The following is a 16554-nucleotide window of genomic DNA, read 5'->3' on the forward strand; positions in this document are numbered from 1 at the left end:
TAGATGAGAAAGAGACTGTTTCCTCGTGACCTTTTGTAAACTGTATTTATGACAAAGAACTGCACAGATACGGATATTCTAACAATCTATCGATAAACACATACCTTGTGTCCTCTGTCTCTGTATGAGTCCACTCGCGGTCTGCGGATTGAAGAGTGCATTGAAAGACGAGGAGGAGACCCGTCTGATGTCTGACGCCGGTTTTATATGAAATTTAAGCGGACTGCGATCGGATACCAGTTCCATACCCAACCCTACTTTTAATAAATATATTTTTTGATAAACTAACCCAAAATTGGCTATATCCTTGCTGGAGTGTGATGTTATTTGGTTTCTGCATAGACCTGCATTTGCCAATGTTGTCAACTGCTTTCAATTGAACGTAGCTAAATATCACTAGATAACATCATAATGGAACTTTCACTGATCTATATAAATATAAATATAGATTGTGGGCAAAAAGAAAACTTTATATAAGGTTTTTTTCCGAAAAGTTGCTTTATTTGTCCCTAAACTTCGAAAAAAAAAGTCTCAACGGTTGGGGAAATCACTAAATCTAGTTAATAATGGCTACATTGGCAACACGTTTGCCTCTCGTTATTTAGCCTCTCGTTATATATTACTGAGCTGTCCTCAGTGCAGACAGACCTTTAGTCCAATACTTGCTTTTGGTAAAAACACCATCCTAGCTGAAGTGGTGGAGAAACTGAAGAACACTAAACTTCCTGTGGATTGTTAGACTGGAGATGTGCAGTGTGATGTCAGTACTGGAAGAAATGCCACTGGACGACTGCAGGATATGATCTGCTATGAACATGATAAACAGCTGGACATGTACTGTATTACTGACCAACAATGCATTTGTGTACGGTGTACAAAATATGAGCATGGAAACCACAACATTGCATCAGCTGCAACACAGACAACAAGGAAACATGTTTGAAAAAAATTGTTGAATGAAATCATTATTTTTGCTTTCTTTGTGCACAAAAAGTATTATTGAAGCTTTATAAAATTAAGGTTGAAACACAGATGTCATTTGGACTGCTTAACGATGTCCTCACTACCTTTTGGAGCACATGACTCCTTCACAAGGTTACTTAAGGGCTAAGACCTTACTCAAGGAAAACTTTGGCAATAAGGTGAAAATACCTTTGTCTTATATGGAAAAGGTTCTTTCTTGGAGGTTATACAATCTGAAGACTGTATGGCTCTAGATTATGCTCTCTTCCTAAGTAGTTGTTGTATCAGTAATCACCTCAATAATTTGGATGCAGAAATTATTTATACCAGGCATAGATTAGTCACGTAAAATAAATTCGATTGAGTCCATTGAGATTTGTCATTCTGTCATACATAGAGACATACAAACATAGTATCTATACTGTCTGTGTAGTGATGCAACACGCTCACTAATGAGTGATCAGACATAATTTACTCCTGCTGAACTATATAAACACTACACTTTTCCTAAACTAAATTTCATGTTTTATTTGATCTTAATTATTTTACAGGACATCTAGAACTGTAGAATCACATGAGGAGGGTGTGACAGGTGAAGATGAGGATGAAGAAAATTAAGCAGAAAATCAAGAAAAGAAGAGAGATGAGAGATTGATATGAACTGGAACATTAAAGCCTGACAGGATCATCACATAAACTTTCCTTTTTATCCCATTGTCAGGAAACACTCATAGACTCTATGAAAGATCCACATGCATTATTTAATAAAGAAACCCAAAATCGTAATACACAAGACAAAAGGGGCAAAAACATCACACAAGATGAAACAAATCGGACACCAGCAAAGATAAAAAACACAAAACAATTCTTCCACAAACCAAAACTCAGTATCTTGTATATATACAGGTGGGCTTAAGGAGTTAGCACCCACAGCTGAGGACAATAAGATAGTCTAGGCAAAGGGTGATGGGAGTTGGAGTTCAATGCAAACAATCGAGAGTTCAAAAGAGTGCCCTCTGCTAACACTGGCACACCAACAAGTGGCTGTGACACATGGCTCTTAAAAGACACACATCATAAGACTAATCAACAATGGTAAAATATATATAAAAAACAATAATATAAATGACAAATTAATGAACAAATCAATGAAATTAGTATATAAATGGTTAAAATGATTATCATAAACTATCATATGATTTAATGGAATAAATGATTATATGAAAAATAATAAAAAATCAATAAATGAATATATAAGAATAAACGCACAACACAAATGTACGGTTGCACTCTTGAAGCAACACACAGTTTGCTTTTGCACAAACACACACTGATCTTATTGTTTATATGAATATTTATTACACACATTTTGTTTATTCTATTTTTCACTGACATAAGTTCAGCTGCGGTATTAATGTATTTTAGAGAAATAACATCTAACACCTCACTGTTACTGATTTATCATGCAGCTCAAAGCATTATTGGTAGAATCTCCCATCAATTATCAAAACAGTTTCACAGATGATTTATAATAAACTTTAAACCCAGGACAGAGTGGCTGAGTGAATGTGGTCTGGATTGTGTGGATGAGTCTCACTGTGTCAGAAACGCTGTAGAAGGACAGAGTTCCTGCACTGTGATCCACATACACTCCTATTCTACGACTGATGGGCTTCACAGAGAGACAAGTCACTATCTTATTGTGTCTGAATGAGTATCTGTCAGGACAGCAGATCAAACTCCAGGACTGATCATTACATCCAAACCATTGCTCATCACCATCTCCCTTCCTGCTGATGCTCTTATACGACACTGCTATATACACACCATCATCACCACTCCACTCAATCTCCCAGTAACAGCGTCCATAAAAACTCTCTGTACACAACACCTGAGGATACACATCAAATCTGTCTGGATGATCAGGATATGACTGTTTCTCATCCAAACATGTCACCTTTCTTTTCTCTTCAGACAAATTGAGTTGAGTATTTGCTGTGTTTTGATCCAGTGTGAGAAAACAGGCATCTGAACACAAGAAGAGACATTTAGAACACAGCTATGGGATTAGAATCCCGCCAAATGTATTGCAGTCACAGATTGAAAAATAATAAGCAAAGATCAATTAATTAAAAACACGTGTAAAATTATAACGCACAAAACCGGAAAACAAATGCAGTTTTTTTAAATAACAAACAGCGCAGTCATGGATCGAAAAATAATAAGCGTATATCAAAAATGTAAACGCATTTAAAATTATATTGCACAAAACTGAAAAATGAATTCAAAATGTTCCAAATCTCAAACATCAGGTTTCCTGCTCATATGTTATTTTTGGTTTGCTTGTGGGTTTTTCCCCTTTGCTCTTGTTTCCACGTTCTGCGCTTGCATTTCTAAAAGTTGCAGTTTGAGTTTCATGTAAATCAGGGCATGCTTCAGCATCACCATTGGCCCACAAGTTCTAGATTGACACCTGCTCCTCTAGCTAATCAGTCCTTGGGGGGGGGTTGACGTCACTCCAATAATGACTCGTGGCTGCTGTGGCAGGTGTGTGAAGTAGAGGGTGACGATGATGTGACAGGGGAGTGGATTTTCAAATCTCTCCCGTCCCACTCCCGCGGAAAAAGATCTCGTCCCAATCCCACAATAAAACTGGCGGGAAATTCTGTCCCATTTCCCGGAATGACTCACGTTCTCTCCCACTCCCATGTTGTATTTATTTATTTTTATCAGCCAGAATCTGGTTTCACTGGCGATACAGTGAAAAAATATAGCACAGATCACAGCATACCCACTTTAGTTAGTTTAGTAAAAATTTAAAATGTAGTTTTTTTTGTTATTTTATTGAACTGAAAGCCATCTTAAACAATGCACATTGTGCATTTCACACGTAATGTATATCATCCATGCTAACACACATTTTCTATTTGTTTTTTTTTTCATTTGAGCATAGAAATTGCACTCTGAGAGTGGCACTCTATAGATTTATATTTCATACATGGAGTTTCTCGTTCAAGTTCACATGACCAAGATGACAGAAACTGCACCTTGTTTTCTTTAATTATTTTACAGAAGCACAACGTTTCCTTGTTATTCTGAGTGCACACAAATAAATGTATGTGGATTTGAAAGATTTATTACTTTTATCTGTATGACCAAAAATGGAGTATTTTAAGAGCAAGTGAGAGCACCGTGCTTCCATCTGTCCTGATGTGAGTGCGCTGCTGTTCAACTTCCACAAACACTTCAATAGCGCACATTTCTGTAGGTTAATATTAGATTGAGCGGCCATGTAAAGTTATTACTACATCTTTTAGATGAAAAGCTATATTTGAGGTCTATGAATGATAGGTGGGCTTTTGCATGTACTGCCTGATGTAGGCTACTGTATTACCACATAGACCAGCATTAATGATCTGTACCTCACCAGCCACATTAAAGCAAACAGGAGAGCATAAAGACACAGGGTGAGTACAATTAATTAGTTCAAAATTAAAATATAAGCCTACAAAGTTAGGCTATATTTGTGTAGAAAGTTGGGGATCAAAGTGTTATTACGATTCCAGGTCCCGCCAACATTTTTTAACATCCTGTTCCAATCCCGTGATAGTGAGTTGGTTTACAATCAATGTCACCCTATATTGTGAAGATGGATAGCTAGTGTCAGCAGGCAAATACCGGACGATCTCAGGTAATTGGTCTTAAATATTTTGTTAGTAGGTGACAGAAACATTCCTTTTGTGTGATATTTAATGCGCATCTTGTCAGTAAAGCAGGTTGTGTAATCAGCGGCTAATCTCCATCACCTGCGTGCTTTCACGTGGAGCAGCATTAGCATTCGACTTGAAGCAGCTGCACAGAATGATCACTGTATGACATCAAAGTACTGTGCGAGCAATCCGAATGCATTGGATCAGTGTGCTCTCTTATAGTTCGCGCGGTACTTTAATGTCATACAGTGATCATTCTGTGCAGCTGCTTCAAATCAAACGCTAATGCTGCTCCACTTGAAAGCGTGAGGTTGATGGAGATTTACAGATTGATTACATAACCAGTAGGGGTGTAACGGTTCACAAAATTCACGGTTCGGTTCAATACGATACACTGATGTCAAGGTTCGGTTCGGTACGTTTTAGATACAGCAAAATGTATCGGTTCAATACGAATACGCATATCGTTACACCCCTAATAACCAGCTTTACTGACTAGATAAATAAAATATTGCGTGTGATTTATCGTGCAGCCCATGCCTAAAAGACATTCTCTGGTATTGCTAATTGAACCAAACTAACAAGACGTGTTAACAGGCTAGATATCAGCCTTCTCGGAATACATAGAGCTTTCAGAAAATATCATAATACACAAAGGGAATGTTTCTGTCACCCACTAACAAAATATTTATGGGTAATTACCTGAGATCATCCGGGATTTGTCTCCTGACGCTGGTTATCCTTCTTCACGCACCTGCCATAGTAGCCACGAGTCACATTAGAGTGAAATCAACTCCCCCTTGAACTGACAGGCTAGAGGAGCAGCTGTCGATCTAGAACTTGCGGGCCAATGGTGACATTAAAGCCCGTCCTGATTTACATGAAACTCAAACTGCAACTTTTAGAAATGCAAGCGCAGAACGTGGAAACAAGAGCAAAGGGGAGAAGACCACAAGCACACACAGAAAAATAACATGAGCAGAAAAACTTATTTTGTTTGCGATTTGGAACATTTTGAATTCATGTTTCAGTTTTCTGCAATCCATGACTGTGCTGTTTGTTATTTAAAAAAATTGCAATTGTTTTTCGGTTTTGTGCGTTATTATTTTACACGTGTTTTTAAATATTTTATTTATGATTACTATTTTTCAATCTGTGACTGCAATACATTTTGGCGGGAATCTAATCCCATACACAGCAATAATCAGTAAAGCTCTATGTGTGTGCTGACATACATTTTTTTAGCCCTGCTATAATCCTGGATTCTCCTCCATGATCCACACTATAAAAAAACACACACAGAGGGTAAATTTTTTATGTCAGTAAACAAAAATATTTTGCTATGCAGTTGGCAAGGTACTCAGGATGGTTCCTAGGGTGTTGCTGTGCAGTTGCCAACATTATTAACTAGTTGCTAGTATGTTATAACACCTAGTTTTTGAATGAACCTTTATCACATTACATAGTTGAAACTGAATTAAAGATATAAAGGCTTTGAATGATAAAACATTAAGAAAATAAACACTAGACTTTGACAATGTATTGGTTATTCATGTTCTTAAAACCACCTTGGGTATTTTCATAATAATTAAAGGGGGGGTGAAATGCTATTTTATGCATACTGAGTTTTTTACACTGTTAAAGAGTTGGATTCCCATGCTAAACATGGACAAAGTTTCAAAAATTAAGTTGTACGTTTGAAGGAGTATTTTTGTTCCAAAAATACCTCTTCCGGTTTGTCACAAGTTTCGGAAAGTTTTTTTCGAGTATGGCTCTGTGTGACGTTAGATGGAGCGGAATTTCCTTATATGGGTCCTAAGGGCACTTCTGCCGGAAGAGCGTGCGCTCCCATAGAGCAGAGCAAAGACATTCACTGATCAGAGTGAGAGACCGAATTGTCACAAAAGAAGTGTGTTTTTGGTTGCCAGGGCAAGACAACCCTGCACAGATTACCAAAAAAAAAAACAGCATTAAGGGACCAGTGGATGGAGTTTATTTTTACAGAGCATCAACGGAGTTGTGCAAGTGTTTTTGTTTGTTCCCTGCATTTCTAAGATGCTTGTTTTACAAACAAGGCCCAGTTTGACGCCGGATTTGCACATCGTTTATTTCTTAAGGATAATGCAGTCACAACGAAAAAGGGTCACGATCGTGTGTTGGAACCGCATGCGGTGAGTAAAACTGCTTCAAATATCTCTGTGTTGTTAACTTAGCTATCGGCGCGTAAAGACACATCAAGTAAACAACATGCGATGTTGTCATCAAACTGCACTTTCGACATGTACACCTTAAAAAAAAAATAGATGACATAAAGTGGAACTTAGTCATTTTCCAAAACCGCTAAGCAAATATATACAGTTTCAGTACATACCACATAGAGACGTCGTTGCTGATGCTGCTCTTATTAAATTTCAGCCTCTGGATCTGATTCTGGATCATAAATATACGGCTGAATCTGACTGTAACCATGGTTTGTTTTGAATGATGGTTTTTCCCTCACGGTAATGTCACAGCTTCCAAACGCTCTCAACGCAAAAGCCTACTTGCGTTCGTGATTCTTTAGCTCCGCCCACACTCACGCCTCCAGTCGCTCAGGTTTTTCCAGGAAAAATCGGTACAGACTATCTTTCTCTTATGAATATAATAAAACTAAAGACTTTTTGGAGTTATGAAGGATGCAGTACTACTCTATAGGTACTCAAGATTTATAGGATATTGAGTGAAAACGAGCATTTCACCCCCCCCCCCCCCCCTAAGTATTTTTATAATTTATTTCTAATCTGTTTAGCCTTTTTAAGTGTTGAATATACATTTGTCATTCTGTGATAAGAAGCTATATCAGATTACAAAATGAAGTTATTTCACACACTTAAATTATGTTGTATTGTAAAATGTTGTGTTGTGTTCTCTTTTCTTGGACAGCAGAGATGCTTCTCGTCATAAGGGAAGATGTTTAGTGTGTGTTACTTTTTCTTAAATGCTAGTTAAGCAGGGAGGTGTTTCCTCATCTCAACACACATACTCATGCACACACAGAGCCAATTTGGAGAGAAATGGAATGCACAGAGATTGTTTCAATGCAAAACTGGGGGATTGGGATGCACTATAATCTCTTTTGCTGTTGATTGATTTGAGAACTGCGCATGGACAGACTCAGAGGTGTCACCAGATTTTGCATAGTTTAGAGTGACAAATCTTATCAGCGTGCTTTGAGGGCAAAATGTTGTAGCCAAAATTATGTCCATACTGAAAGTAATTTGTTGCCAGTGCAGTGCGCTTCCAGAGAGAGCCAGCCCACACACACTTCTGATTCTCTTTGATATTGTTGCAATCTGGCCATATAAACTCAGATCTAAATTACACAATCTGGGACTAAACACCATGATATGCAACTCGATTGTGGACTTTTTAACTAATCGCACTACTGCTTTACACCCTTTCCACACAACGATTGTTCTGCCTCCTTTCCATTAAATCATATTGTCAAATTTGCAGTCTCATTAACAACAACAATGGGATCTCACGTCTGGTGGTATTTCTATTTTAGCAGTAAGAGTAAGATTAGAATGTCTTTTTTTATGCAGGGCTTTATCTTTACATTCATGAATAGCTGTGTAAACAAGACTATGAGTATTCAAGCGCCGCATCATGCACCTGTAGCGCTTTTGTGAAAGGAAAAAAAGTCTGTAAAAGGAATAAAATAAAAGGATCACACAAAATATATAATAGGCTATAATATAATTAACTTATTTACAAAAGGACAGGCTATAATTAACAGATTAACAAAAGGAAACAATAAAACACTGTGAAACATAGACTATATTTTTTGCGAAACTCTTTTGAAACTCTTTATGAAAAAATGCATTTTATTTATTTTCTTTGTATCTTTATTTGATTAAATCTGATCGCAGAGGTGCCTCACTCACACTCAAACCACATTAGTTCTGTCACTGGCTTACAACTCAGCCATTTATCATCAAATTAAAATGCAGTAAACCAAACATAAAAGTTGCATGGTTTATTTTAAAAGGTCAGCTGTAAAATCATCATGCAGTAGCCAAACAAAATGTTTTGCACACGCATGGATTTTACACAGATATTCAAACATGAGTGAAGTATAGGGGAATAGGCTATAATGTTTATATTTAGGTTACCAGTATTTTAGTACACATATAACTTATTAATATAGTATTATTGTTTGCAATTAAAAGGTTAAGAGGTGTTTTTGGGGTAAGATTAATATCTCTTTCATTAAATAACATTGTCTTTTCGGCCGGGTTTTGTTTTTCATTGTCGTAAACTGTAGGGGAGAGGCTTCTAAACCGATAGCAAAAACTGAAAAATTTGGCATGATTGATATATGGTATGAGACAGGCTCTTGAGTCCAATGCCGTTTATAGAATGAGGGGAATAGGCTATAATGTTTATATTTAGGTTACCAGTATTTTAGTATACATATAAATTACTAATGTAGTATTAATGTTTGCAATTAAAAGGTTAAGAGGTGTTTTTGAGGTAAGATTAATATCTCTTTCATTAAATTACATCGTCTTTTCGGCCGGGTTTTGTTTTTCACTGCCGTAAACTGTAGGGGCGAGGCTTCTAAACCGTGGTGTTTTTAGTCACGTGATCTTCAGATGATGATTGTTTTCTGCTGCAACATTTATCAACATGAGATCATTTGTACGATGAGATTGGCATCATACGAATGTTTCATGAAAATGTGTGAGCTCTGTTGTAAGTTAATTTGTGCACATGGATCTGCGCTTGTTTCTATGTTGGACTGATAAATGAGGCCCAATATCTATTATTTATGTGATCTTTATTATTTATGGGATCTATGTTTGGGCTTTTGCATCGATTTGCACTTTGTTACTATGGCTATGCAGTGGGGATGCTCTAACGATATGTCATTGTTATTATGACAATAAAAGATAAGATAAAATCTAACAATTATTCTTGCTTGACATACTTAAGTTTATCCAGTTTGCAGTTTGGATCCTGCAGTTTTTCAGAGAGCAGCTTGACTCCTGAATCTCCTGGGTAATTGTAGCTCAGATCCAGCTCTATCAGGTGTGAGGGGTTAGAAGTCAGAGCTGAAGACAAATAATGGCAGCCTTCTTCTGTCACCATACATCCAGACAACCTACAGAAACATACAGCAACAGTCCACATCACATTAGTTTGTTTGTTGCAAACATCATATTATATGTTGTATCCTTATGGTAATGAACTGATTCAATAAAAACAACTGTTCACAAAATGTTAATTTTGCACTCATTTAGCATTATCAGTAAGAAAGAAATATTCCCGCAAGTCACTGGACATTAAACATCTTGCATTTAAATACGAAAGTAAATAAGGCGTTAGACCGCTCACACAGACAAAAGTGCCATGAAACTGCTTCTGAAATCTTATGTTGACAAAGTAGTGAAAAAAAATCTATATAATTAAGAAGATTTAAATACAAAAACTTGCAGATTCTCACAGCTTCACCTCCAGGTACAGAAGCTGTCAATCAAAACATCACTATCCAATTAGAATCTTCTGCTATCCCTGCTCACATGAAAGATTTCCCCTAAAATGAAACTAAATGGTTTATTTTGCCAGTTTCACAAGGGTTACGTACGTAACCAAGATGTTCATTATTGAGATTTTTTGTCTTAATTTATTTAATTTATTTTTATATGCACAAAACATACAATTCTGCCCCTAATTACTGCTTTTAAAGTATTTTCACCCAAAAACGAAGATTGGCTTGCTCTGAACTGGCCTACACCCCATGGTTGGGTCCCATGACCACCATTACGGTAAAGCAGGATTAAGCATGGGGGTTGTAGGTGGATCACAGATGAGCCAGATAGGAAGTTCTTTCTTTTTTGGCTCATCTCTTTGACTCAAATAACTCTATTTTTCATGTGTCTAATTTTCAGGCCTCCTCTCACTATAAAGAGATTTATCTTCATTGATGCCTCTGCTTGCCAGAGCTCCACTAGGAAAGCATCTGTGAGTTGTAAGCTTTCTGTGACCTTCTTTATAGTGAAGTCTTGAGCATGGACCATAGTTTAAACTCCTCTCATTTAGAGATTTATCATGTTGAAACCTCCGCTCCTAGATTTTGGACAGGCAGTAGGGTAGTATGCTAAGTTGTTAGGCTCTCTGGTAGCCTCCTTGGCTACTGATCTTAGTGTGGAGTTTTGCTAGGCAAATAGGTAACCATGGTTTCCTGAGAAGTTTAACGAGATGCTGCATACCTTTTCCATGCTTATGGAATTTCTGCACGTCTCCTTCAAATGAAAAGTAAATGACAAAGTACTTAACCGTTCAGTTCAATTTCACTGTTTAAGCACATGTAAGGGGTGTTGACACATGAACAGGAATCTGTTGAAAAATATTTTGAAATATTTAAGTTAGTTGAGTTATAGCCAGTCCATATAGCAGACCCAGGTTTTAAATTTTTTTCAATGAGGTTTCATAGTCTCAGATTTGATCTATATTTCTCTGATACTGGGGATGCATATGCAATCCCATAGCTGTCATCTATTAAACGGTGTACATTCAGCTAAAATTTCTTCACTTTTTTATGTATTTTTTATATTAAACAAAACATACAAAACTTATGTATAAGGAATCAGCATTACTATTAAATCGGAGACTAGGACTCCACCATTAGTTGTTGTGACTAGGACACCACCATATCTCACCATTAGTTGTTGTGCCAGCTCATTTGCTTTGTTTATATAGTGAGGTGACATTGCTTAATCCACAGCAGAGAGTTTCATCTCTTGCTGTTAGTTTTTATTATTTTTTTATTTAACCTTTATTTAACCAGGAGAATCCCATTGAGATTTAAAATCTCTTTTGCAAGGGTGACCTGGCCAAGACAGGTAGCAGCATATAAAACGTAATACAAAAGACATAGGTACAGACAAATAACACAGAAAACTAAAACTTCAAATCATTTGCAATCATTTTTACAATCTAAAAAACATTTACATATTAAGGCATCTGCCTCTACGACTTTCATTTTAGATTTAAATGCGTTTAGCAAGACTAAATCAGTTAGTTTCAAGTCCTTTTGCAACGTATTCCATACCAAGGGTGCAGAATACAGACATGCCTTCTTTCCCAAATCCGAGTCTTTGGCACAGAGAGCATAAAAAAGCCCTAAGAACGCAAAAAGTGTCGCCCATTGCTTTTATGTATGATATGGACACATAGGTAGCTTGGCAGCAGACCAAGAATTGCCTTATATATAAAAGTGTACCATAGCCTGACATAGCCTTCGGGTGGCTAGAGGAGGCCATCCAACCCGAGAATATAGCTCACAGTGGTGAGTCAGTGCTTTGCATTTTGTAATAAACCTCAAGGAAGCATGGTAAGCTGTGTCAAGCATATGAAAATTCTGTGCAAAAGTATGCATATAAAATATCACCATAATCCAAAACAGATAAAAAAGTCGTTTTTTTACATTAAAAGAAAATCATAACTTATTTATTAACGTGTCTGCTCATTTATAAAAACTGAATTATATTTGGCTACAGACACAACCAACCGTATGGATAAGAAAACAATTAATAATAATTAATTATATTTTATGGATAGGAAAATAATTAATAATAAATCATCATATATAAACAGCACATTTCTAGGCACTCAAAGCTCTTTACTTCGTAAGGGGGGATCGCCTCATCCACCACCAGTGTGCAGTATCCAGCTGGATGATGCAACAGCAGCCATAGTGTGCCAAAATGCCCACTAAACACTAGCCTATTGGTGGAGAGGAGACAGAATGACAAATCCAATCAGCAGATATGGGGATTGTTAGGTGGTCACGATGGTCAGAGGCCAATGGGCAAATTTGGCCAGATTGCTGATGTCACACCCCTACTTTTCTCAAAAGACATCCTGGGATTTAGTCAGAGAGGGAGTCAGGACCTCAGTATAACATTTCATTTGAAGGATGGTGCTTGTTGACAGTATAATGTCCCCATCACTATACTGTGGCACTAGGGCCAACTCAGACCACAGGGTAAACACTCCCTGCTGGCCTCCACAGCACCTCTTCCTACAGCAACCTAGTTTTCCCAGGAGGTCTCCCATCCAGGTACTGACCAGGATCAACCCTGCTTAGCTTCAGTGGGCAACCAGTCTTGGGCTACAATGTGATTTGGCTGATATGGATGATATTCAAATTATATCTGGAAATGTATCAGATGCATTTGTTGTCATTCTGAGTTCTCATTCAGTCAGTCACTCTGACATGGTGTCAAAGTCTGACAATAGGGATAACACATGGGAGCCCAGATACCTCACAATCAGTCCCTCAGCATTAGTGTACTATTCACACAAGCTTCATTCATTCTAATGTGTTCATACTAGAACATTCTCAGAACTTGCATTAGTTCTCCATCATTTGACTGGTCAGGCTGGTTCAAGCATCCCTTCTGGCTGCAATGACCATTAACCCTCTGGAGTCTAAGGGTATTTATCCTACAACTTGAAGTTTTGTCATGCCCTGGCATTTGTGCTTTTTTCAGTTTCTTATAAACATCTAAATGGCTAAAGTTTAATCTCACTGTAATCAACACAAACTGGGCTATAATAATATGTGAGCAGCATGTATGTATATAATTGTGTTTTTGAGAAAAAAAATGTTATGCGTGGTTAGTGAAAAACTAAAAATGTTAATTTACTTGAATAAGGCAATAAAACACATATATTTGTTCCCGGGACTTTTGAGAACTGGAGCTTGTAGCCTAGAATTTTTCTTTCAAAATTATGTGAAAATCATCTTGTTTACTCACTCACAGAAAACAATATATTGATTTAAATTTTCTAAGACACTTTTTGTTGGTAAAAGTCATATGCGAGTAGGCATCAACTATTATGAATATCATTGTGATTTACACCTGAGAAGACAAAGGCCTGCATAATGAGCCTCTCATTCAGCTGTGCTACTGTGAGTGAGGAGTGAGGTTACAAGAAAGATTGTGAGAACAAAATAAAAGTATATAATTTTATGTTTGTAGTTTATTAAGAATATATTTAATTATCCCACAACATAATTTAATATCCACTTGGGGGAGCAGTTAAACAGTTTATTAGGAACAATCAAAGCTGACTTTCAAACTGAATTTTTTGCATCATTACTCCAGTCACACAATCCTTCAGAAATCCTTTTAACAATCTTATTTTCTACAAAAAATATTATTAATGTTGAAAAGAGCTGAGAATATTTTTTTCAGGTTTTTTAGGGGGGATAAATTGAAATAACAGCATTGTTTGTTACATTTGTTACAGTTACATTTATTTGTTAGATTTATATTATTTACATCAAGCTTTTGAATGGTATAGTATTGTTATTCAAACTTCATAATGTTTCACTTGATTATGCATTTAGTCAGGAATTATAGTTTGGCAAAGTCTTTGGAAAATGTTTACACGTTATGTTAAGTATATAAATAAATAAAAAGAGACTGTTGATCTCTGCTGAATAAAGCGCTTCATTCTTTTTTTTCTGAGGAAACCAAATCTCAAATCCTCAACCACATCACATATTTTTGGGGTGAATTATGTATCCTCTCATCGCAAAGCAAACAGTAAAATAAAAAAAATTGAAGAACAGTCTTGCTGTGTTTTCTTCTGTTGTGTGGGCGTATTCAAGCTGCGCGTTTCAGTGAAACATCATAATCTGAAAAGGGCGTTCAGTGTGTGGGTGTGGTTACAGAAGATAATGAAGGGAGACACGAAAAATGGACATCGCGTTGTTTTCATATGGATTACTTTATCACAGAATATTTGTTTTTGGTAGCACTTGTTTAGTTTTAAAGTAGACATGTCAGGGTTTCTATAGATATCTCTGTCATGTCTCTTTGTTGAGTATTCACTGTGTTACAGTTTATTTTAATGACACATGTCTAAATGAAGATCAGTGCAGACAAAGGCTGCAAACACCACACCTTGTTTGCACTTATTTTATAAGTGCACAAAGTTTTGTTGTTACTATCTTTGTATACAAAAAAGTAGACTCTTTACAGATTCGATTGATGTATTGCTCTTATCTGTACGGTCAAAACTGAAAGTGTAATTTAAGTTCTTTTTGGGATTATCAGGAGAAAATGCCTCATAACTCATATACGCGTTAAACAACTTCAGAGGGTTAAAATGTAAGAGTATAAATTGTTATTCAGGATAGTAATGTGAACTGAAAACACAGTGTTTACATCCTCACCAATAATCAGTTATGGACTGTCTTCCCATTTTTTGAAATTCTTCTTGCAGAAATGAGTTTTTCTGAGAAGCATTTACTGCAAACTGAGTCATACTTGGGCACAAGTTTCTTGTGTGTTAATAAATATAGTGTCACACTTCACTCATATACTGTTTGTGTATAATCATACATTTTAATAATTTCATCATGATAATCTGATATTCATACTAAGCCATATCACATTCTCACAGTCATGCATTGTTAGAATTTCTAAAAGGTTATTTTCCATCTGGCATAACACCCTTTTAATTTACTCACCAAAGCCATGGTAATTTTGTACCCTAGCTAAAATAAAGTGCGTTATAATAGATCAGGGATCCTCAACTCTGGCTTGCGAGATCCACTTTCCTGCAGAGTTTAGCTCCAACCTTGATCAAACTCACCTACCTGTGATTTTAAAATGATCCTGAAAACATTGATTAGTACGCTCAGATGTGTTTGATTAGGGTTAGAGCTAAACTGCAGGAAAGTTTATCTCACGAGCCAAATTTGAGGATCACAAGTGCTAGACAGTGCTTCCATCTTATGGAGTGCTGTCAGCAGCTATCTTTGAAAATGCAGCAGCTTTACAGAATATTTGAGAGCAGATACCGCATTTGTTGACAAAATTTTATGGACATTTATTATGGTGGCATTTTGCTAATTATTTTATGGAAAACAATTTACCTCAGTATCTTCAGCTGAAAGTTTGGATTCTTCAGTCCTTCAGAAAGAATCTTCACTCCTGAATCCTGCAGGTCATTATTACTCAGGTCCAGCTCTCTCAGCACATAGTTCGAGGATTGTAAAACTGATGACAAACTCCCACAAGAATGAGCAGTGAGATAACATATGGAACATCTGAACAAGTAAAACACAGTACATAAATGTTAGCAGTATGTTTTGTTTGTAGTATTTGAGTATTTGAAGTATTTGAAACTCAAACCTCAGTATCGTCAGCTGACAGTTTGGACTCTTCAGTCCTTCAGAAAGCAGCTCCACTCCTGAATCCTGCAGATCATTGTTACTCAGGTCCAGCACATTCAGATGGGAGTTTGGAGACTCTAGAGCTGAAGATAAACTTGTACAGGAATGAGCAGTGAGATTACATCCACATATCCTGTGAAGAGAACAAAACAGTCACATTAAAGGGATAATTAACTGAAAAAGCAAAATTGTCTTTATAGTATGAAAACACCCTGTAAGTCAAAACCATCTCGTTAGTCTAAAAACAGCTTATAATGATAGTGTGGATAAACACCACTTCCACAGAAGAATAATGCCTGCTTGAAAATCACTGCCTGTTTAGCCCCTCCCACCAATTTTAGCCCTGCTGGTTTAGTCCCGCCCAGCTACTTTATATATATATATATATTTTTTTTTTTTTTTTTTTTTTTTTTTCTCAAATTAAGTGCCAGACCACATCAGTGAAACTCCCTTAGAAGAGACGGCTCTTATGGCTCCCAAATGGCTCTTAATTTAGGGGAAGTTGTGGCCTAGTGGTTAGAGCATATGTGTTCTAATCCTAAGGTTGTGTGTTCGAGTCTCAGGCTGGCAATAACATGACTGAGGTGCCCTTGAGCAAGGCACCGAAACCCCAACTACTCCCTGGGCGCCACAGCATAAATG

The 16554-nt window shown here is 36.8% G+C and overlaps 1 protein-coding gene across 2 annotated transcripts in view; it reads right to left on the reverse strand.

The window, feature by feature from the left end:
* Positions 1 to 1703: 1703 nt before the first annotated feature.
* The window catches only part of LOC127955913 (NACHT, LRR and PYD domains-containing protein 12), a 389353-nt gene continuing 374502 nt past the window's right edge, over positions 1704 to 16554 (reverse strand). For both annotated transcript variants that reach the window (XM_052553544.1, XM_052553543.1), the window contains 5 exons: positions 15872 to 16045; positions 15613 to 15786; positions 9646 to 9819; positions 5909 to 5955; positions 1704 to 2991 (listed from right to left, as the gene is read on the reverse strand). In XM_052553544.1, the coding sequence (XP_052409504.1) occupies positions 2468 to 2991; positions 5909 to 5955; positions 9646 to 9819; positions 15613 to 15786; positions 15872 to 16045 (1093 nt within the window). In that variant the 3' untranslated portion in view covers positions 1704 to 2467. The remainder of the gene's footprint in view (positions 2992 to 5908; positions 5956 to 9645; positions 9820 to 15612; positions 15787 to 15871; positions 16046 to 16554) is intronic.

The sequence above is a fragment of the Carassius gibelio genome, chromosome B4 (assembly GCF_023724105.1).
Source record: "Carassius gibelio isolate Cgi1373 ecotype wild population from Czech Republic chromosome B4, carGib1.2-hapl.c, whole genome shotgun sequence".
Lineage (NCBI taxonomy): Eukaryota > Metazoa > Chordata > Actinopteri > Cypriniformes > Cyprinidae > Carassius > Carassius gibelio.